The sequence below is a fragment of the Macrobrachium rosenbergii genome, chromosome 55 (genome assembly GCF_040412425.1).
Source record: "Macrobrachium rosenbergii isolate ZJJX-2024 chromosome 55, ASM4041242v1, whole genome shotgun sequence".
Lineage (NCBI taxonomy): Eukaryota > Metazoa > Arthropoda > Malacostraca > Decapoda > Palaemonidae > Macrobrachium > Macrobrachium rosenbergii.
Genome location: NC_089795.1, coordinates 89,597,885 through 89,621,729, shown reverse-complemented (window position 1 = coordinate 89,621,729; position 23,845 = coordinate 89,597,885). Strand labels below are relative to the sequence as shown.

Below are 23,845 nucleotides of genomic sequence, written 5' to 3'. Positions count from 1 at the left end.
ATTATCCATTAAGCTCAACGTTTCGGGGCCATTTCCCAGAGTAATGTCACATGCTCAGCCATTTTGGCAATGTCTCGCCGTTGCTTTATCTTCGAGGATGTCTGTGAATTGTCTTTTCTCGCTTTTGGTCCGAAAACTTAGAGTGTTTTTCTGGGGGGGGGGGAGTGGTTGGGAGAGGCATTCGTGTCAAGGTGACTGAGATAAGTGTTGATAGTCTTTTTTGACAGATTTATGTGCCTGCAGTGTGTGTATGTGTATGCATATATATGTATATATATTTATTTATATATATATATATATATACTTAAATATATGTATATATTTTTATATGTGTGTATATACACATACGTACATACATATAAATATAGTATATGAATGTACATATTATATATGTACATATATTTGTGTGTGTGTTTATACATATATACATGTGTTCTTTCATCATTAAATGTAAGCACAGAGAACTAATTATTGCAATTTCTTTCAGAAACACTATACTGAAGATAAATTATATGAGGATTAAATTATTTCCTCATTAAATATTACAGTTATACGCTGGCAAAACTTGAAAACTTGTCAGTGTTCAACTTTTGTCAATATATAATCTGTCGACATCATTGCGGATTTTTGATGAATAATAATTTGATGACAATATTGTGAATGTGTTTCAGTAAATTATTGTATATTGTATTAGACAAAAAATATGATTTTGGAAATAAAAGGATACTGTTGGACAAAAATTAACTAAGAAGTCTATTTGTGTGTGTGTACTTGTATCTGAATATATATATATATATATATATAATATATATTAGTATATATATATATATATATATCATATATATGTAATATATATTCAGTATATATATATAATATATATATATATATATATATATATATATATATATATATATATATATATATATATATATACATACATATAGCAATAATCAACACACAATCACGTGTGGAACAGAAATAAATTTCTGACTCACATCAGGATCGAACCCAGATCTTTCAAATGAGAGAGAGAGAGAGAGAGAGAGAGAGAGAGAGAGAGAGAGAGAGAGAGAGAGAGGGAAATTAACTATTAGCTCCATTTGTGTGTGTGTGTGTGTATCTGTATATAATTATATATATATATATATATATATATATATATATATATAGAGAGAGAGAGAGAGAGAGAGAGAGAGAGAGAGAGAGGAGCAGGTTAAACAACTGACCTGACTTGACCTGACCCAAAGTTTACTTAGGACCCGTCTCTCCCTCGTCCTAAACTTTGGCTGCTGGATTTGATTTGGCCACTTCGGAGGATGTGATCCTGAATTCAGGACAGACACTTGACTTCCACCTCCTGGAATTCAAGTGAGACAAAGTACTTTGTACTTGACTTCGTGACAGTGACTTTGTAACTGTGACTTTGTTATATTGACTTTGAAAGCTAAAGTGACTTTGTAAGTGTGACTTTGTTGTATTGACTTTGAAAGTAATAGTGACTTTGTGTTTTCAGTGACTTTTTTGAACTGTGACTTTGTTATATTGACTTTGAAAGTAACAGTGACTTTGTAGCATTGATTCTGTTATATTGACTTTGACAATAACAGTGACTTTGAACGGTGATTTTGTTATATTGACTTTGAAAGTAACTGTGACTTTGTTATATTGACTATGAAAGTAACAGTGACTTTGTAACATTGATTTTGTTATATTGACTTTGAAAGTAACCGTGACTTTGAATTGTGACTTTGTTATATTGACTTTGAAAGCAACAGTCTCTATGTAACATTGATTTTGTAACAGTGGCTTTTTGAGTAAACTGACTTTGCAACAGTGACTTTGTAAGTAGCAGTGACTTTATAACAGTGATTTTGTAAGTAACAGTGACTTTGTTAGTAACAATGACTTTGTAATAGTGACCTTGTTAGTAACATTGACTTTGTAACATTGACACTGTAAATAACAATGACTTTGTAAGTAACAATGACCTTGTAACGGTGTTTTCCCGCGAGATCTTCAAAGTGAGGTTGCCAGCACTAAGATCTTCCAGGCCTCGACAGCGACCCAACACAGTCAGCTAACCATCAGGTACATAATTCTTCCATTAGGTCAACAGAAAGACAATTAGATTTATTAGAACGTGTCTAAGACGTTCTGACTCGATCAGGAATCGAATCCGGGACCTCTAACCACTAGTCTAAGATTAACTTTGATTTATATAAATATTATTTAATATTTTTCTGAAATATAAAAATATTTATATTATTATTAATTTTGATTATTCAAAAAAGCGTAAGTGTTTTGATAAAGCTTACTTTAACAGCTTACTTTTAAGGCTCACTTTTACAGCTTGCTTTAACAGCATAGTCATCTGGACCAAAATGCTGTGCATTTTTTTGGCTAATATAGATACAGCGTTTTATAGCTTCAGTAACAGCGCAATTTAGGATAGTCATTAACATAAAATTTTAATATTCTCTCTCTCTCTCTCTCTCTCTCTCTCTCTCTCTCTCTCTCTCTCTCTCTCTCTCTCTCTCTCTCTCTCTCTCTCAAAAGGTTTAAACAAATATATGTGTGTGTATATGTATATATATATATATATATATATATATATATATATATATATATATAGAGAGAGAGAGAGAGAGAGAGAGAGAGAGAGAGAGAGAGAGAGAGAGAGAGAGAGAGAGAAAATTAATGGAAAATATATAGAATCTGTATCACAATTCCCACACTTCTAGAAAAAGAAAGTATATATATACATATGTATATGTATGTATGTATGTATGTATGTATGTATGTATGTATGTATGTATATATATATATATATATATATATATATATATATATATATATATATATATATAAATATATAAATATATATATATATATATATATATTTCTCAAACCAAAACAGTAAACACAAAATTTTCCCTCTGATTCCTCATCTCTCTCTCTCTCTCTCTCTCTCTCTCTCTCTCTCTCTCTCTCTCTCTCTCTCTCTCTCTACCCTTGCATTAGGACGATTGTTTTCTAGAGAAAGTAAATAAGAAGGAATAGAAAGGCCTCTGCCCTTCCCATTCCTCTCTCTCCTTGAAAACAACCCTCCCATATTTCTGTACAAGGACCCAAATCGCTTTCTATTAGTGAAAGGGGAAATGAAAAGAGTCGCCTGAGGCAGCCGGTGATAGAATTTAGAGTTAAGGACCATGATATTCAGTTTGGGTTGGGGAAAGGGGGGAAGTGAAAGTGGAAGTGAAAGAATGGGGAGGTGGAAATGGAAGTGGAACAGGAAGTGAAGACGGAAATGAAAGTAAAAGTGGAAGTGAAATGGAAGGGAAGTGAAAATGAAAGTGGAATGCTAAGTGGAAGTGAGAGCGAAAATGGAGGTGGAAGTGAAAAAGAAAATGAATGTGGAAGTGAAAATGAATTTGAAGTAACAGTGACAGTAGAAGTGAAAGCTTAAGTGGAAATGGAAGTGGAAGTGAAAGTGAAAATGATGATGGGAGTGAAAGTGGAAATGATAGTGGAAGTAAAAGTTCAAGTGAAAATGGAAGTGAAAGTGAAATTGGAAATGGTAATGGAAGTGAAAATGATAATGGAAGTGAAAGTGGAAATGATAGTGGAAGTGAAAGTGGAAATGATAGTGAAAGTGAAAGTTTAAGTGAAAATTGAAGTGAAAGTGAAAGTGAAAATGATAGTGGCAGTGAAAGTTCAAGTGAAAATAATAGTGGAAGTGAACGTTTAAGTGAAAATGCAAGTGAAAATGATAGTGGAAGTGAAAGGACAGGAAATAAGAAAGATTGCTCAAAGAAGCACTTAGAAAATTATCGAAAAATATTTTAGGAGAAAAGGGACACTACCTATGCGAGGGTATTCCCCCCAGTAAGAGGAAACCTATTAAATTAGTTTAGATTAACCTGGCCTTATGTCGGCACGGACACTTCCCCAGAGGCTGCCCTTTTATATATGGTATGGTAAAGTGTATAAGGGTTTAAAAAAGGCCTGATGTGAACCTGTTAATTCGGACCAACCGACTGAGGCCCAAAAAAGTTTAACATATATAATGTTCTTTTGAGATAAAATAAATAAATACCATACAGATGTATTTTTTACAACTGAATTAATCCTGAATATTTGAGTGGTCTAAAGCTGAAATTATTATTATTATTATTATTATTATTATTATTATTATTATTATTATTATTATTATTACTATTATTATTATTATTATTATTATCTTCTTTCAAATGAACGCCATATTCTTATTATTGAATTTCAAAGTGAACTGTGGGTTTGTTCCATGTGAATAGGTTGAATTTTGAATAATAATAATAATGTTCCATGAATAGGGTTAATAATAATAATAATAATAATAATGATAATAATAATAATTTTTATATTTCAAATCAATGGGCAAAATGGGCTTGTTCCATATGGACAGGGTTCATCTTTTGAATAATAATAATAATAATAATAATAATAATAATAATAATAATAATAATAATATGATTTTAAAATTTCAAGTCAGTGGCCCAAATGGGCTTGTTCCATATGAATAGGGTTTACCTTCTGAATAATAATAATAATAATAATAATAATAATAATAATAATAATAATAATAAATTTTAAATTTCAATTCAATGGCCCAAATGGGCTTGTTCCATATGGGTAGGGTTCTTCTAAATAATAATAATAATAATAATAATAATAATTAGAATCACCCAGTAAAATTCAATTGATTCTGAAAGGCAGAATGTAAGTATTCCCTGAACTCTGTGTGCATGAACTACCAATTCCTCGACTCAGCTGATATTTTGGGGTCCATAAATCTCAATGAGTCACAAGGAATACATGAGTCATTTGTCACTGTCATGTGCAGTGTTCGACCCTGCATGACCCAGGACGCGACGGAAGAAGAGACAGTCATTTGTTTCAGTTATATGGGAACCAGGTGGGAGGTAGGACTTCCGTAGGACGTTTTGAGGACGTGCAAATGACAGGATATTAGGATACGAAAACCTTGGTTAATGGGAATGGATGAGAAATCTTGATGTATAGAACAATAATTGTTTTATTATGAACGAAAGCTAATTGAGTTTTTTGTTATAGAATTTATTACATACATAATTTATGGTATAAGGGAGAGAGAGAGAGAAGAATGTTGACATATAGTACACTAAATTTCCTTATCATAAATGCAAAAGCTTATAAAGATTGTCTGATAAGAACTGATTACACAATGTAATTTGTGAGAGAGAGAGAGAGAGAGAGAGAGAGAGAGAGAGAGATGTTGACTTGCAGTACACTAATTGTGATTTCATGATAAGAGTTGGTTACAAAAACTAATTTGTGGAGAGAGAGAGAGAATTTTATCATGAAACCGGAAGTTAATAAAATTTTACTGATAAAAATTGATTACAGAAAATAATTCATGTTAGAGAGAGAGAGAGAATTTCTGAAACTAAACAAGATCCCACCGCGCCTTTTAACCCAGTTCCCTTTGCATATCACTTATTATGACGAATCTGTCTCTGAAATTCGAAATCAACTTGCCAAAAATAAGTTCTTTTACATCGAAATATTTCCTTCCAGTTAACAATTCATTTCGAATTAACTCACACGGCGAGAGAGAAGATATTCATTTCCATCAGAGTACAAAGAAAACGTGAATTGATAAGTGGCTTTTACGATTCGATTCTTAGAAATTGATAAAAAAAAATCTTTACTCGAGATAAGAACAGAGTCCCGAGATACGAACTGAATTGATTCGAACTGAATTGAGGGTTATTGCGAAAGTTATAAATATGGCCTCGAAATCTTTTTAGCAGAATTTCAATAACATTTTTCTTACCCTGTTCGAACAACGCTTCTCGGAAATTCGCAAAAGGTAGTGTTTCTCTCTATGAGAGAAATTCGCGAGAAAGTATTGTTTCTCCTTTTGAGGAGAATGTTTATGGTATGATAAACTTGAGAAATATTTAGCAGCGGTGAAAGGAAAGTGTTGTTTTATTACTTTATCATCATTTCTGATAGTATGTTGATATATACACATGAACAAATTCATATAATATATATATATATATACATATATATATATATATACATACATACATACATTCATACATACATACATACATATATATATACATATACTATATACATATACATATACTGTGCATGTATGTATATATACGTACATACATATGTATATTATATATACATATATATATATTATATTCACACATTCACTCACATACATACACATACACTTATCTGTATATACATACATACATACACATTTGAAAGCAGACAACGGACCCAGCCAATGAACAGCAGGAATCTCATTAACTTGAAGTGTAGCTTAATACCAACTGAACCTCATATCAAAATGGCGTATACCCATAACCAAAGTTAAACAATCGATTCACATACCCTCTGACTTGGAATGGGAATTTGATAAATCCATTCCCGAAATCCCGATTCTGCCAATTGGCAATCACAGTTTTGCATAAACAGGTTGGCAAGTTAATTATATGGCTTTATGTAGGAATTAAACAACAAACAAGTGAAACTTTCAGCCGCGGCCCATGAAACTCAGCGACGGTCCGGTGGTGGCCTGTGTTGTTGGTACCTGAATGAAAGTGAATTTGAATTACAGCATAGGAGTGTTATTTTGCCCGGTGGTGAAATACATCTCACTGTTTTTATTCTATTGGTTTCTGGATTGTGAAATTGGGGAACTAAGTAAGAATGTTTTAATGTATAATTCTCTCTCTCTCTCTCTCTCTCTCTCTCTCTCTCTCTCTCTCTCTCTCTCTCTCTCTCTCTCTCTCTCTCTGTAAGGAATTTTAAGTAGAATATTTTAATGTATAATTTCAACAAAACATTCTCTCTCTCTCTCTCTCTCTCTCTCTCTCTCTCTCTCTCTCTCTCTCTCTCTCTCTCTCTCTCTCTCTCTCTCTCAGTGATTCAAAATACAAAACACATTCATGGCTCTTACGGGTCATGGGTTGTATAACGATTTCAACACCTCTCTCTCTCTCTCTCTCTCTCTCTCTCTCTCTCTCTCTCTCTCTCTCTCTCTCTCTCTCTCTCTACCGCCTTCTTCAATCCAGGCCTAACCTTCTTTGTCGACTGCCGTAAGAAACGAAGGTGGGGGGAGGGGGGGGGTTTAGGGGTTGGAGGGAATATTGACAGAAGGCTGAATTGTTCACAGAACAGCTGTTTGAGTAACCCTTAACATCTGTTAGTTTTTGGGTCGTTGTTGACACAGCAGACTCGCTGTTTATCTTTCGTGACTTCCACAGCAGTAGCTGAGGGCGAGTTTGTTCCCTAGTTGAAGATCTGAAATGCGTCGTTTGTCTGTTTGTTTCTTTGTTTGATGTATGTGCGTATGTATGTATGTGTGGATATGTATATATATATATATATATATATATATATATATATATATATATATATATATATATATATATATATATATATATATATTATATAAATATATGCATAAATATATACGTGTAAATGTATATATATACATAAATATATAGATATATATACATATATATAATGTATATATAAAATATATAGATATATATACATATATATGTATAAATATGGGATGAGGTTGCTAGCCCCATGCCCTACAGCCGATGCTGCAACCCACCACATTCAACTAAACGCCAGGTATACATAATCATCACTTAGGTGATTAAATTATAAGGAATCAATCCTCAATGTACGTATGTATGTATGTATACACACATACATACATATACATACACACACGTTAACACACTCTATTTTCGTCTCCTTGACACAGAAATTCCCAGTTCCCGTCAAACCCAGGTGGTCAAATTGTCCCCCCAACCAAAAAAAAAAATAAAATAGGACCCACCTGAAATTCACATTTCGGCCCAATCTCATTCTGTCAAGTCCAAATATTGTCGGGACTTGTCCTGCGTAGGATTGTGTTGTAAACTCTGCCGTGACCTGAAAATGCGTATATTCCCAAGTGAGAATTGTTCCTATACTTTTTGTCAATTTTTTTTTTTTTTATCTTTGTTTACATTTGTGTGAAAGTACTTACCTATTTGTTTGTTTTTATTTCTCCATTTTATATTTATATTATTTATTTATGTGTGCTGATTTATTTACTGTAAAGTACCAGTCCATTCGGTTTTTAGTTTTCTGACAAAGAAAACTATTGTGCCGGCTTTGTCTGCCCGTCCGCACTTTATTCTGTCCGCACTTTTTCTGTCCGCCCTCAGATCTTGAAAACTACTGGGGCTAGAGGGCTGCAAATTGGCATGTTGATCATCCACCCTCCAGTCATCAAACATAGCAAATTGCAGCCCTCTAGCCTCAGTAGTTTTTATTTTATTGAAGGTTAAAGTTCGCCATGATTGTGCTTCTGGAAACGATATAGGACAGGCCACCAACGGGCCATAGTTAAAGTTTCATGGGCTGCGGCTCATACAACATTATACATAGACTAGCGAAAGATAGGTCTTTTTTTCGGTGGCCTTGCCTATACGCTGTACTGAAAACTCGATTGCGCCGAAGAAACTTCGGCGCAATTTTTTACTTGTTTTATTTCGTCTAAATTTTTTTATATTTATTTATTTCTGGATGTATTTATTTTTGTGTACCGATTTATTTACGTTAAAGTACTGATCTATTCGCTTTTTTTTTATCTCGTATGTAAATTTATTTATTTTATATTTATTCATTTATGTTATTATTTATTTTTGTGTTCAGATTTATTCATGGTAAAGTACTTGTCTATCGCTTTTTTATTTCGTCTATAAATTTTTTTATTCTTTTATTTACATATTTATATAATTTTTTCCCATTATTTCTGTAAAAGGGTTCCTTTATTTCATGCTATCACTTTTAATCCATGGCGTAAAAAAAATAATTTTTCAGACTTTTACAGACATACAAAGTCTCTTTCTCGACAAATATAAAATAATATTAAAAGTAATATAATTAAATATTTTACGCCTGAATTTGAGCAAAACATGGTTCAGGAAGAACCCAACTGGTAAGACTAATTTATTTGTGTTTGAATTTACAGCAAAAATTAGAAAGCAAATTGTAAATTAAATTTTTACCAGCCAATAAGCTAAATATGAATGCCTGAATTTACAGCAAAAAAATTGACAAAAATTGAAAATAAATTTTTTACCAACCATTTAGTTCAATTTGAATGTGTCTGAATTTCCAAAAAAAATAGACAATAAATTGAAAATAAATTTTTTACCAACCAGTAATCTCAATTTGAATGTGTCTGAATTCATGGCACAAAATAGACAATTAATTGAAAAAGAAATTTTTACCAACCACTAAGCTCAATTTTAACTGAATTTACAACAAAAAATTGAAAATAAATTGTAAATAGATTTTTTACAACCACTAAGCTCAAGTTCAGTGTCTGAATTTACAACACAAAATAGACAGTAAATTGAAAATAAATTTTTTTACCAACCAGCAAGCTCAATTTGAATGTGTCTGAATTTACAGCAAAAAATAGTCAGTAAATTGAAAAATAATTTTTTCACCAACTACTAAGCTCAGTTTTAATGTCTGAATTTACAGCAAAAAAATGGGTAATAAATTGAAAAAGAAATTTTTACCAACACTAAGCTCAATTTTAATATCTGAATTTACAGCAAAAAAAAAGTCAATAAACTGAAAAAGAAATTTTTACCAACCATTAGGCTCAATTTCAATATCTGAATTTACAGCAAAAAAATTGTCAATAAATTGAAAAATAAATGTTTTACCAACTACTAAGCTCAATTTGGATGTGTCTGAATTTACAGCAAAAAAAAAAACAGATTTTGAAATCAGATATCCACTTTTCATACAAATAAAACCTTACACATTCCAAATTTCTCCGTGCAGTCGTTGCTTGCAGGCGCGCTGTTATGCGCAGCAAAAGGCTGCTGCGTGTTCTGTGAAAGGAAATTAATGCAAATTAGAGATGGCTGTTTTATTTCTTGCATGATGAAATGTCAGTTACAATTATGCTGCTCTCAACATCCCCTGGTGTGCGAGATATGTTCCATAATTTATGCATAAGTTGCCCGGACGTGATAATTCACTTTGCTCGTGTTAGTGCTCTCTCGGTTCTCGTAAAATCTACAAAATTACCCTAAATCATTATTATTATTATTATTATTATTATTATTATTATTATTATTATTATTATTGTTATTATTATTATTATTATTATTATTACTATTATTATTATTAAAATCTGTCGACTCTCATGATATCTTCTGAATTGCACAGAACTGGCAAGATTATTATTATTATTATTATTATTATTATTATTATTATTATTATTATTATTAGGGAAATCTGTCGCATAATATCTTCTCAACTGCATAGAACTGGTAAGTCTGTTATTATTATTATTATTATTATTATTATTATTATTATTATTATTATTATTATTATTATTATTATTATTATTATTAAGTCATTCTTGAATTACTAACATTTCTTTGCATAGGTTAGTGAGGAAGAATAAACCTGTATTAGCTAAGAAGAACGGGTGTTACTGAAACGTGGCGTTGATATTCCGTAGAATTATTCATTCTTCAACTCTTTAACATATCCTATAGCGCTGGCGACAAATATGACCCTACAGATTCATGGCTCCAAAGTCGAGAAAAACTATCAGGATGAAATTGCTGTATCATTTTCACTCTATAGGTTATTTTTAAACTCGTACCAAAAGTATATTTCATCTCCCCTTCCCCCCACAACCCCCTGTGGGAGGTAAGGTTGAACCCTGGAGAACTCCCCTGGTGCTGAAAAAACCGTCAGGATGAAATTGCTGTATCAATTTCACTCCCTAGGTTATTTGGAAACTCGTACCAAAAGGATATTTCACCCCCCGCCGCCAAATCCCCTTGGGGAGGTAAAGTTAACCCCTGGGGAACTCCCCCCGGGGGCTGAAAAAAACCATCAGGATGAAATTGCTGTATCATTTTCACTCCCGAGGCTATTTGGAAACTCATACCAAAAGGACATTTCACCCCCCACCCCCAAATCCCAGTGGGAAGGAAGGAGGACCCTGGGGAACTCCCCGTGAGTGTGTTTCCGAGCGATACGTGCAGTCAATTTCCTCCGTCGGTTGTCTGTTGAAGAACCTCATATCCTGTGGGGTAATGGCCCGGGCCAATCATTTTTCGTGGCCCTCGTCCCGATTCTCACACCCTCCCCCCTCCCCCCGTAGGTAAAGGGGGGAGGGGAGTTAATTTATTTGTTTGCATTGCAGGGAAATTGATCAGGTGGTCGCGTGTGTTGATTTCACTGAAGGGAAATGAGAAATAGATAGGAGTTGATTTTGTGTTTATTAGGTCATTCATATTTGTGTGTGGATGTTTATGAAAGTGGGAAATATATATAATAAGTGTTTTTTTAATTTATTCCAGTAATATTTCTGATTGTCATTACCCCTGAATTATTTGCAAATTTATTGCAAAATTCTGTTGTTGAAATGAATATGAGAAATAGATGAGAATTGGTTATGATTTTTTATATTGCACTAATATTTCTACATAATATTCTTCGTAATATATTTGTAAACATTGTGTTGTAAAATTATGTTGTGACAGTAAACTTTAATTCACAAGAAACAATTTTGAATTTGAGAAACCATCATTTCAGAAGAAATTCTTTTGAATCTAAGAATCATAAATTCAGAACAACTGACTTTCGGTTGAGAAATAATCAGTTCAGAAGAAATTCTTTTAGAATGTGAGAAATCATTAATTCAGAAAAAATCATTTTGAGTTTGAGAAATCTTTGATACATATCTGAAAAAAACTGTTTAAGAAATCACGTAATTCTCTTAAAAGAAAATCGTACTTTGAACTAAACAGCTGATTTCAGACTTCAGTAACAGAGAAAAACGTCCCGCCAGGGATGATTAGAGCCCGATATTTTGGAGCTGTTTAAACCCAGAATTTTTGGGACATGTCAATCAGAGCGAGTGTGTTAATGAAGTTTTCAACTTCCGCCCCCCTTGATTGACAGGCTTAACCGGGTGATGGACACTTCATTTGGGAATTATGCTTGCTGGGGAAAAGTGAATAATGCACGTATATGGTGTGTAAGTTCACACTTAATCACACGCACATACACACACACACACACACACACACACATATATATATATATATATATATATATATATATATATATATATATATATATATATAGAGAGAGAGAGAGAGAGAGAGAGAGAGAGAGAGAGAGAGAGAGAGAGAGAGAGAGAGAGAAAGCTTTCTGTTTGGTTTGACAAACTACATCACCCAGTTGAGCTTAAATCAATTTTTAAAGTCAATAAAGGAAGTCTGAAGGTCATAAACTGCAGGGGAAGAAGAGTACTAACGGCCACAGAGAGAGAGAGAGAGAGAGAGAGAGAGAGAGAGAGAGAGAGAGAGAGAGAGAGAGAGAGAGAGAGAGAGAGAGAGAAGAGCTCAAGGCAGTAAAATAAAAATAGATGGGAAATGTAACGGATATATATATATATATATATATATATATATATATATATATATATATATATATATATATATATATATATAGATAGAGAGAGAGAGAGAGAGAGAGAGAGAGAGAGAGAGAGAGAGAGAGAGAGAGAAAGAAAATGTTCAAGGAAAAAATAAAAATGTAAAGAAAATAGCAACAGTGAGAGGGAGAGAGAGAAATCTCAAGGAATAAAATAGAAAAAGGTTCAGGCTGGAGAGAGAGAGAGAGAGAGAGAGAGAGAGAGAGAGAGAGAGAATAAAAATGTACAGGAAATGAAAACGGGCAGAGTGAGAGATAGAGAAACCTCAAGGAATAAACGAGAAAAATTTTAAAGCTAAATTAAGAGAGAAAGAGAGAGAGAGAAATAGTTCCCTCTTCGGCCCTGTGACTTCAAATAGAATGGCTTTTAACGCTAATTCAGCTTAACTTTGCCTATTTCGGGTGATTACGAATCAATCTGAGAAACTCTTCCCCTTGCCGCCCCCGACCCCCAAAACTCGCATGAAGTTAGGAAAGCCTTCTAATGGCTGTAAATTATTAGAAGAGAGAGAGAGAGAGAGAGAGAGAGATTTGATGGTTTTTATATTCCACAATTTGAAATAATATTCATGTAGACCATTCTCACATTTAGCAGCTTTATGCTTATTATGTGTCTGTATAAGTGAGAGAGAGAGAGAGAGAGAGAGAGAGAGAGAGAGAGAGAGAGAGAGAGAGAGAGAGAGAGAGAGAGAGAGAGAGAGGCTGACGAAAAAGGACTATATGTATATCTGCTTATACAGTGAGTGTTAAAAACACTGGAAAAAGCTCACTAAATGCAGCGACCCCGACTAGGCATTCAGGTCAGAAGAAGACAATATATATATCGAGTATGTTTGTGTCCGTGTGTGTGTATGTGTGTGTGCATATTAGCAAGAGAGAGAGAGAGATAGAGAGGAAAGAGGAAGAGAGAAAGGGATAAGGAGAGATAGAGAGACAAAATGAGAGTGAGAGAGACAAAGAGAGATAGATAGACAGACAAAAGAAAGTGAGAGAGAGAGACCAAAAGAAAGAGAGAGAGAGAGGCAAAAAGAGAGAGAGTGAGAAAGGAACAAAGAGAGATTGAGAGACCAAAAGAGAGAGAGAGAGAAAAGGACAAAGAGAGATAGAGAGACAAAGAGAGAGAGAGAGAGAGAGAAAGGGACAAAGAGAGATTGAGAGACGAAAAGAAAGAGAGAGAGAGAGAGAGAGAGAGAGAAAGGGACAAAGAGAGATAGAGAGACAAAAAGAGAGAAAGAGAGAGAGACAGGGATAAAGAGAGATAGATAGAGAGGCAAAAAGAACGAGAGAGAGAGAGAGTGAGAGAGACTCAAACCAAACTTTTCCCCCGAGATCCTTACAAAGGAAGCGACGAGGCTTGTATCCTGTCGCTACACAAATCCCTCAAGGATAATTGCTTCCATTAACAACAGGCAAACTTTCCAAAAGAAAGCTAAAGTGATCCGATGGAGGACTACTCGGGGAGAGCGAGGCAGGAGAAAGTTCCTGCTGTTCGTCTCTCGCCTCAGGTGAAAGTGTTTTGGCGATGTTTTCTTCAGTGATGTGATGTTTGCTGAGAGTGTTGTCCTGAACTTCGTTTGAGAGTGGTGGATGTTGGGGGTTGTGATGTTTCCTGGTAGGGTTGTGATGTTCTGATGTGGAGGTTATGATTTTAGAAAGTGTTGTGATGTTCTGATGTGGAGGTTATGATTTTAAAAAGTATTGTGATGTTCTGATGTGAAGGTTTTGATTTTAGAAAGTGTTGTGATGTTCTGATGTGGAGGTTATGATTTTAAAAAGTGTTGTGATGTTCTGATGTGGAGGTTATGATTTTATAAACGTGTTGTGATGTGAAAGTTATGATTTTAGGAAGTGTTGTGATGTTCTGATGTAGAAGTTATGATTTTAGAAAGTGTTGTGATGTGCTGATGTGGAGGTTATGATTTTAAAAAGTTTTGTGATGTTCTGATGTGGAGGTTATGATTTTAAAAAAGTATTCTGATGTGAAAGTTATGATGTTAGAAAGTTGTTGTGATGTTGTACAAGAAGGTTTTTTTTTTTGTAAGGTTGTGATGTTTTGTGGGAATGTTGTGATGTTTCGTGTGAAGATAGTAATGGTTTTCTAGTTTTGTGATGTTTTGCATGAATGTTGTGATGTTTCGTGTGAAGGTTTTGATGTTTTGTTGGAGTGTTGTGATGTTTGTGTGAAGGTTGTGATACTTGTGTTAAGGTTGTGGTGTTTTGTTGGAGTGTTGCAGTTTATATGTAAAAGTTGTGATGTTTTTGGAAGGGGTATGATGTTTCGTGGGAGTGTTGTGATGTTTTACAAAAAAGGTTGTGATGTTTATCGTGAGTGTTATGATGTTATGTAAGAGTTCTGTGCTGCTTCCTTGAATGTTGTGAGGTTCCTTGAGGATGTTTTGATGTTCCATGCAAGTGTTGTGATGTTTTTGCGAAAGCATTGTTATGTTTATAAAATTGAATTGCCATGTTACCTTGGGAGCAGATTACCTATTGTTATATGAAAATACTATTGTCCCGGCTTTGTCTGTCCGTCCGCACTTTTTCTGTCCGCCCTCAGATCATAAAAACTTCTGAGGCTAGAGGGCTGCAAATTGGTGTGTTGATCATCCACCCTCCAATTATGAAGCATACCAAATTGCAGCCCTCTAGCCTCAGTAGTTTTTATTTTATTTAAGGTTAAAGTTAGCCATAATCGTGTTTCTGACAACGATATAGGCCAGCTACCACCGGGCTGTCGTTAAAGTTTCATGGGCCGCGTCTCATACAGCATTATACCGAGACCACCGAAAGTAGGACTCTTCAGAATGCTTTGCGAGGAGAGTATATCTCTCTCTCTCTCTCTCTCTCTCTCTCTCTCTCTCTCTCTCTCTCTCTCTCTCCTCCATAGGCTCTCTGAATTATACACTGGAAAAAATACATACAAACAGATTGCATTTTATATTGCATCGATAATATTCTCTCTCTCTCTCTCTCTCTCTCTCTCTCTCTCTCTCTCTCTCTCCTCTAGACTATGTATTACACTGGGAAAAATATATATAGAAACACATTGCATTTTATATATATATATATATATATATATATATATATATATATATATATATATATATATATATATATATATATATAAATGAACAGCATCTTCTTTTGAAGGTTGAACTTCAGGTCAGTGGCTTGTTTTATGAAAAATAATATAATAATAATAATAATAATAATAATAATAATAATAATAATAATAATGATGATGACTTGAATTTCGAGTCAATGGCCCCTGTAGTCTTGATCAACATGAATGGGATTTTATTTTATGAATAATAATAATAATAATAGCAGCGACCATTACGGTATAACAGTAATGCATAACAGATGCATTCCAACGAACGTTGGGCTCGTTTGTAACAACAAAAAATCGTATTTCCACCCAACTCATTCCTCAGTTCTGAAATTTCTCATTCTCCTTTTGAAAGTCAGGGTAAGTTGAATTGCAGTTTTCATTTCATTGCCTTGGGGTATTTTAGACTTCCAGGCGTCTGGGGGAATTCTGGTGTAAGAGAGAATTCCCCCCGCGGGAATTCTAACCCAGGCGAGTATATTAAACCTTTTGAATGAAGGTGGACCGGAAGTTGCTACAAAAAAAAAAAATATTCGGGGAAAATTTAGAATGAAATCAAAATGAATGTGGTTCACAGCACATATTTTGGTTTGAAATTTGTAAATGTTGTCTTGAGAAATAAATTACTTAAATATATACGGTAAATTAAAAATAATCATATATGTTAAAATATAACTGTGGGAAAACAGAGGACGAGAGAAAATTTCCCCTCATCTATCTTACCTCCTTAATAGACAAGATTTTAACCAGATTTAATTGAATCAAATCTGGATTTTTAACCAGATTTTACTTAATAAAAGGGAATAATTTCCCCTTTTCCATTTTACCCCTCGAATAATTAAGTACAGAATTTTAACCAGATTTATTTGAATAAGATCTGGAATTTGACCAGATTTATCTGGATTTTAACCAGATTTTACTTAATAAAAGGGACTAATTCCCCCTTTTCCATCTTACCACCTGAATAATCAAGTACAAGATTTTAACCAGGTTTAATTGAATAAAATCTGGAATTTGACCAGATTTAACTGAGTCAAATCTGGATTTTAACCAGATTTTACTTAATAAAAGGGACTAATTCCCCCTTTTCCATCTTACCACCTGAATAATCAAGTACAAGATTTTAACCAGGTTTAATTGAATAAAATCTGGATTTTGACCAGATTTAACTGAATCAAATCTGGATTTTGACCAGATTTTACTTAATAAAAGGGAATAATTTCCCCTCATCTATCTTACCCCCTGAATAAAAAAGAACAAGATTTCAACCAGATTCAATTGAATCAAATCTGGATTTTGACCAGATTTCACGGGATAAAATCTGGATTTTGACCAGATTTAACTGAATCAAATCTGGATTTTAACCAGATTTTAATTAATAAAGGGGAATCATTTCCAATTTTCCATCTTACCCTTTTATTGCTGTGCACACAGAGAGAGAGAGAGAGAGAGAACTGCTGCATACGGCGCGCTGTAAATCAAATAATGTATTCTAATCTTTTGTCAGTTTTACGTCAGCATATTCTTTCAGCGCTGAGTTCCAGAAATCTGAAAGATCTCTGTTTTACATTTTTGGCTTTTTCTCTTTATCGAGAAATAATCACCTTTTTTCCACTTCCCGCTTCGTTCTAGATATGTTTCTGGGACGCGTTTTTGTAAGTCTGAAGTCAGGGACTTTGTTGGTAAGTCCGGATAAGTGGAAGAAATCCGGATACCGGTGCGTCCATTACGTTATAAAACCTTCGCTTTGAAAAGGTTTCAGACGCATATTTCTTTTGTTTTTATTCTGCATATTCAGCACATTCCGCTTTTTATTATTCTGTTTATTTAGGAATTCATTTCTGCTGTTTACGGTAGTAATGCAAAGGAAATTATAATAACTTGAAAAATATTCTGTTTACTGAACATATTTTGCTTTTGTTTATATACTGTTTACTTTAACAGAACGGTCAACATGGCGGAGGTGGGTGGATATCGTCTCCAAATACGAACACCTGAGTTCGACGGGGATTTGTAGGTGGGAGCCGATATCCACTTATACCTCACTTGCTGGCCGTGTGGGTTAGTGCGTCCACTGTAGTCCTGAGTTCTTGTCCTTCGCTGGTTCGAGCCCACGGGACGACGAACTTATTATCAACTAAAAAATTCCCCTTCGGTAACATATGAAAATATATTTCCGAGGTAGAGCGAATTGGATATTGAAGGACGTTTGTAGCTTACTGATTATATATATATATATATATATATATATATATATATATATATATATATATATATATATATATATATATATATATATATATATATATATATATATTATATATATATACAGAAGCTCATCATCATTAAACGAATCGCCCACCAGCCACAGTAGGAATCCATCTTTCTTTTAACTACTACTGTATGTCTTCCGTGGTCGTAATCTCATCAAAAAAAAAGGAAAAAATATGTCGGCTCGAATAATTATGTAGATGGAAAAATCCAGGCCACCGCGAAGTGTACAATTTCATTAGGATCTTATTAAAAGCGAAGTTTCCTCCTTCTGCCGACAACGGCGCCATTTTGAGGAATTGTCTTAATTAGATTTTTCCGGCTCTGAAGCCTCTTGGATGGAATCACCTTTGCCGCTTCTTCTTCTTCTTCTTCTTCTTCTTCTTCTTCTTCTTCTTCTTCTTCTTCTTCTTCTTCTTCTTCTTCTTCTTCTTCTTCTTCTTCTCCTCCTTCTTCTTCTTCTCCTCCTTCTTCTTCTTCTTCTTCTTCTTCTTCTTCTTCTTCTTCTTCTTTTCATTTTTCTTATTTTTCTTCTTCCTCTTCATCTTCTCCTCCTCCTCCTTCTTCTTCTTCTTCTTCTTCTTTTCATTTTTCTTATTCTTCTTTTTCTTCTTCTTCTTCTTCTTCTCCTCATTTTTATTCTTCTTCTTCTCCTCATTCTTCTTCTTCTCATTCTTCTCCTCCTCCTCCTCCTCCTCCTCCTCCTCCTCCTCCTCCTCCTCCTCCTTCTTCTTCTTCTTCTTCTTCTTCCTCTTCTTCACGCTGCTGTCACCATTCCCTCTTGACCTTTAAGAGGGAAAAGAGGAAGCTACGTTGTAAGATCCTCAGTGGCGAAATAAAGATTACCAAGATTGATAAAGGTCAAAAGGTCAGGGTCCTTGAGAAAGGTCGCGGGTGTGATAGAGGTGAATTTTAAGAAATCCAGAGCACGGCCGTTGAGGGAATAATGTGGAAGCTACAACTGTGGAATTATGCTTGCATTATGGTTAATTACAAGATCCTTCAAATATACTCTGAGTATATTTGAAGGACATAGGTTAATTATATAAAGGTGCACTGTAGGCATTACTTGAGGTGCTTTGCAGCGTCCCCTAGGCCCCTAGCTGCAACCCCTTTTATTCGTTTCTTTTACTGTACCTCCGTTCATATTCTCTCTCTTCCAATCTTACTTTGCACCATTTCATGCAATGCTTTTATCATTCAGACAAACCCTGTATCTAATTCCTTTTTATTCCTTATTTCTCTCTCTCTCTCTCTCTCTCTCTCTCTCTCTCTCTCTCTCTCTCTCTCTCTCATTTCCAGTTTCCATTGAGGGCGTTTGTCGCCGTTTATGCTTTCTCATAATCATAATTTCACTATTTTTTCTATTTAGTCTAATTCCTTTTTATTCCGTATTCTCTCTCTCTCTCTCTCTCTCTCTCTCTCTCTCTCTCTCTCTCTCTCTCTCATTTCCAGTGTCCACTAACGGCGTATGTCGCTGTTTACGCTTTCTCATAATCGTAATTTCACTATTTTTTCTATTTTATTCTTCCTCTCTGTGTGAGCTTGATAGCTCTGCGCATGAGCAATAGAGGCACTTATTCGGTTTTATTAAGACTTTGCTATTTCTTCCTCCGTCGTTTTCAAAGACTTTTTTTCAAGTCTTGACCATTATCTTAATTTTTATCGTCTTTTCCGTATTGTTTGTTATTTTCCTTATTCCTCTTTCCTTTGTTTTCAGGATTTTTGGTGGAAATTTAGAGAATGTTTCAGTAAGGTATTTTAGTTATATTGCATTTTTATCTCGGTCTCTCTCTCTAAAAATTTTTCTTTGTATATATATATATATATATATATATATATATATATATATATATATATATATATATATATACACACACATTTATATATACACATTTATATATATATATAAATTTCTTATTCACATGGGGATTGAACTTGTGTGGTTCAGTAGCAGCGCTCTGGCCTTTCAAATGAAAAGACCTGGTTTACATTTCTGATCCTGATATGAGTCAGAAATTTATTTCTGTGAAACACGTGCTCATGTGTGAATAGTTTTTTTTTTTATATATATATATATATATATATATATATATATATATATATATATATATATATATATATATATATGTAGATAGATAGATATATTTTTGTTGGTTCTCTATTTCTGTCAAGAAATATTGTCCGGAAATCTTGGTTTTTAAGTCTTCTACTGTATAAAATCAATTTTTTTTTTTTTTTTTGCGTTTGCCTATCGTTAATATATGATAACCTCACCAGACTACAATAAATTATTCGCGCCACTGTTACATAACTCCTGCATGACCATACCACCTTGAAAGCGAAGATAAGTAATGTTGGGTGGTCTGCTCAATACTTGGATGGGTGACCGCTCAGATGTCACGAGTTCGCGCCTCCCCCAGGGCGATGAAGAAATCACTGGCTCTGTATGATGATCGGTTACTGCCGCAGTGTTGGGGAAGTCTGCTGCGGTGGGAGGTTGAAACCGACAAGCTTGAATTTCAAGTCAGTGCCCACTTTGGTGGGCTTGTTCCATGTGAATAGATTTCATCTACCAAAATAATAATAATAGTAATGATAATAAATAGAAATACAAATTAATTATTGGTTATTTTGTATTCTTTATTAATTTTAGTTCACTCATTAATCTAATTACCTTCTTGTCCGTGTTTCTCCTACGCACAAACCGCATTCCAGCGGACCTACTGTGCGCATTTCCCAAATACACGAAAATAAAAAGAAAATTCACCTGAGGTCACGTGGTCAGTCTTGCTGTTCCAATACTGCCTTAATTGCATGGACGTCTTTTTGAAGATTGCATGGCAATAAATTATGCAAGATATGATTACGATTTCATGTTGCTTTTACAGATAACGGTGGCGTTATTCAGGAATAACGCCGGCAAGATTATGCGTTCAGATCGGGTTTTGTTGTGTAATGTTCCATTTGTTTTTATTGAAGTCATTCGCCCGAATTGACGTTTGGTGGTTTTTGTCAGAGTTTGCGACATTGGAAGGGAGGACTGAAAAATAGATGTTTGCAAAAGTAAGGACAGTATTGAAGAATATGATAGATATAATTTGGGATTGTGCGTGTAAGTGTATTACAAAAACAAAGACAGTATTGTGGAAATATCACACATATAATTGAAGAATGTGATAGATGTAATTTGGGATCCTGTGTGCAAATGTATCACAAACGTAAGTAGAATATTGCGAAATATCACAAACACAGTGTGGGATTTTGTGTGCAAACCTATTATAAAAGTAAGGCCTACATCGTAAAATATATAAAAAAAAACATATGTCGGATTCTGTGTGCAAGAATATTACAATGGTCAGGACATTTTGTGTAATTTAAAAGTTTATAATGTGGGATTCTGTATTCAAATGCATTACAAACGGAAGGATTTTGTAAAATATAGTAAATATAATGTGATATTCTGTGTGAAAAAGTTTTACAGACGTAAGGCCTATACTGTAAAATATAGAAAAATATGGTGCGGGATTCTGTGTTCAGATACATTACAAATGTAATGAATTTGTAAAATATAATATATATGATATGGGATTCTGTGTTCAGATGCATTACAAACTAAGGACGTTGTTGTAGAGTATAAAAAAATATAATGCCGTATTCTGTGTTCAAATGTATTACAAACCCAATGACTATATTGTAAAAAAATATATATAGTCACTGGGTTTGTAATACATTTTCACACAGAATACGACATTCTATTTGTTACACTCTACAGTAATGTCCTTAGTTTGTAATGCATCCGAACACAGAATCCCATATTATATTAATATTGTTATATTGTAAAAAATATAACAAATGTAATATGGGATTCTGTGTCTTTTGTGAAACAGAAATATCCTGATCATTTCTCCGTCAATAAACCTAGGTCATGTCCTGAGCTAAATCAAGGAAATGTTTAAAATAATGATATTTCATTTCTCTTCATTAGTTAGGATTAGGAATAACTAAGCTGGCGCTGTGTTTTAGAAACAGGAATATCTACTTTCTTTGAAGGTTCTCGGGGGAATATTTATGAAATAATAATATATAAAAGCGCAGGAATTTTTATTTTGCTCGTGGTTGTAATTTTTATTTTCTTGAATTTCTGGTTTATGATAGTCAATAGTGATATATATCAGACAATGAGCAATATATATATATATATTTGAATTTTTTTAATGTTATTTTTTTATTTTTGGTTTAATATTTTAAAGTATAGATATACAATGTTAAAAATAATTATATATATATATATATATATATATATATATGTGTGTGTGTGTGTGTGTGTGTGTGTGTATGAGTATACACACGTATATAAACAAATACATACAGATATATGTATATATGTGCATATATATGTATATATATATGCATACATATCTGAACCTATGCATAAGAGGCCTTTGGCTTTTGTAAACAAACATCTCAAACAACCTAATTAATCTCACACTCCAAACTCCTTAATTATTTTATAACTCCATTTATTAAAAAAAGAAAGTAAAAAGAGCGTTGCTTGCTTGCATACAATCCGCTCTATAAATACAATCAAAATGAGACTCTCATATGAGTATACAAATAGATCGAATATCTACTCCATTTCAGGCGAGTCAGTGAATATTTCAAATCACTTTGCAATGCGATCCGCATCGCTCACATATCTTTCATTCCTCCCCCTCCCCCCTCCCCTCTGCCCATGGACCACCCGAAATTCGAAGCACAGGCAAATTGAAGGTTGACTTTCCATCAGTTGAGAATTCGCACCCGGAGTTGATTGAATGGCAATTGAAGTTTGGGATCGAGAACTGGGAAATGATAATAAGTCGGTGGGTTTGCTATTGTTTTTGTAGAGGCTCTGGTGACTGCATTGAAGTGGGTCTGGTGTCTTTGAACCCAAAGTTAATTCAAGGTAAAATAATTGATTTCTTATTTTTTTCATCCTTCTTCTTCTGACCTTGGTTCCTAGTCGGGGTAGCTGTTCTCAATAACTACATGAAAATGCAGCTGATGTTTTTAAACCCAAAGTTAATTCAAGGTAAGACAACAGCTGATTTCTTCTTTTTATCCTCCTCCTCCTCCTCCTCCTCCTCCTCCTCCTCCTCCTCCTCCTCCTCCTCCTCCTCCTCCTCCTCCTTCTTCTTCTTTAAAGCTTGATCCTTGGTCGGGATCGCTGCGTGAAACTGGGTCTAATGTCTTTGAATGTAATGTTGATTCAACGTAGGGTAACAGCTGTCTCAGATAACAACTGTCTTCCTTTTCTTCCTTTCTTCTTCTTCTTTTTCTTCTTCTTCTTCTTCTTCTCTAAAGTTTGATCCCCGGTCGGGGTCGTTGTTTTTGATGCCTACCTGAAAATGAGTTTGGTTTCTTCAAACCCAAAGCTAATTCAGAGGTACAGCAATTGATTTATTCCTCCTTTTCTCCTTCCTCTTTTTCCTCTTCGTCTTCTTCTTCCTCTTCTTTAAAGCTTGATCCCTGGTCGGGGTAGCTGTTCTTAATGACTACATGAAAACAGTTTTGATAACTTTGAACACAAAGCCGAGTCAAGATCAGACAACTGATTTCTCCTCCTCCTCCTCCTCCTCCTCCTCCTCCTCCTCCTCCTTCCTCTTCTTCTCCTTCTTCTTTAAAGCTTGATCCTTGGTCGGGGTCGCTGTTTTTAAGTAGCCTTCTCCAGCTGTTTCTATCTTGAACGTCTCTTCTCATTTCATAATTGGTTTTGGCGGATGTTTTAATGGACATATGCCCTTCCTAACCCCAACCCTCCTCATTTATCTCTTATGCGATTATCATAACTAGATTATTCCTCGTTAATTGAAAAGAATAATTATTGTA

The 23,845-nt window shown here is 34.1% G+C and overlaps 1 protein-coding gene across 1 annotated transcript in view; it reads left to right on the top strand.

The window, feature by feature from the left end:
- Positions 1-23,167, top strand: part of LOC136835872 (zinc finger CCCH domain-containing protein 13-like) — a 48,194-nt gene extending 25,027 nt beyond the window's left edge. The window contains 4 exon segments of the mRNA XM_067099717.1: positions 18,326-18,658; positions 19,695-19,725; positions 20,866-20,929; positions 22,980-23,167. Of these exon segments, the coding sequence (XP_066955818.1) occupies positions 18,326-18,658; positions 19,695-19,725; positions 20,866-20,929; positions 22,980-23,167 (616 nt within the window).
- Positions 23,168-23,845: the final 678 nt, after the last annotated feature.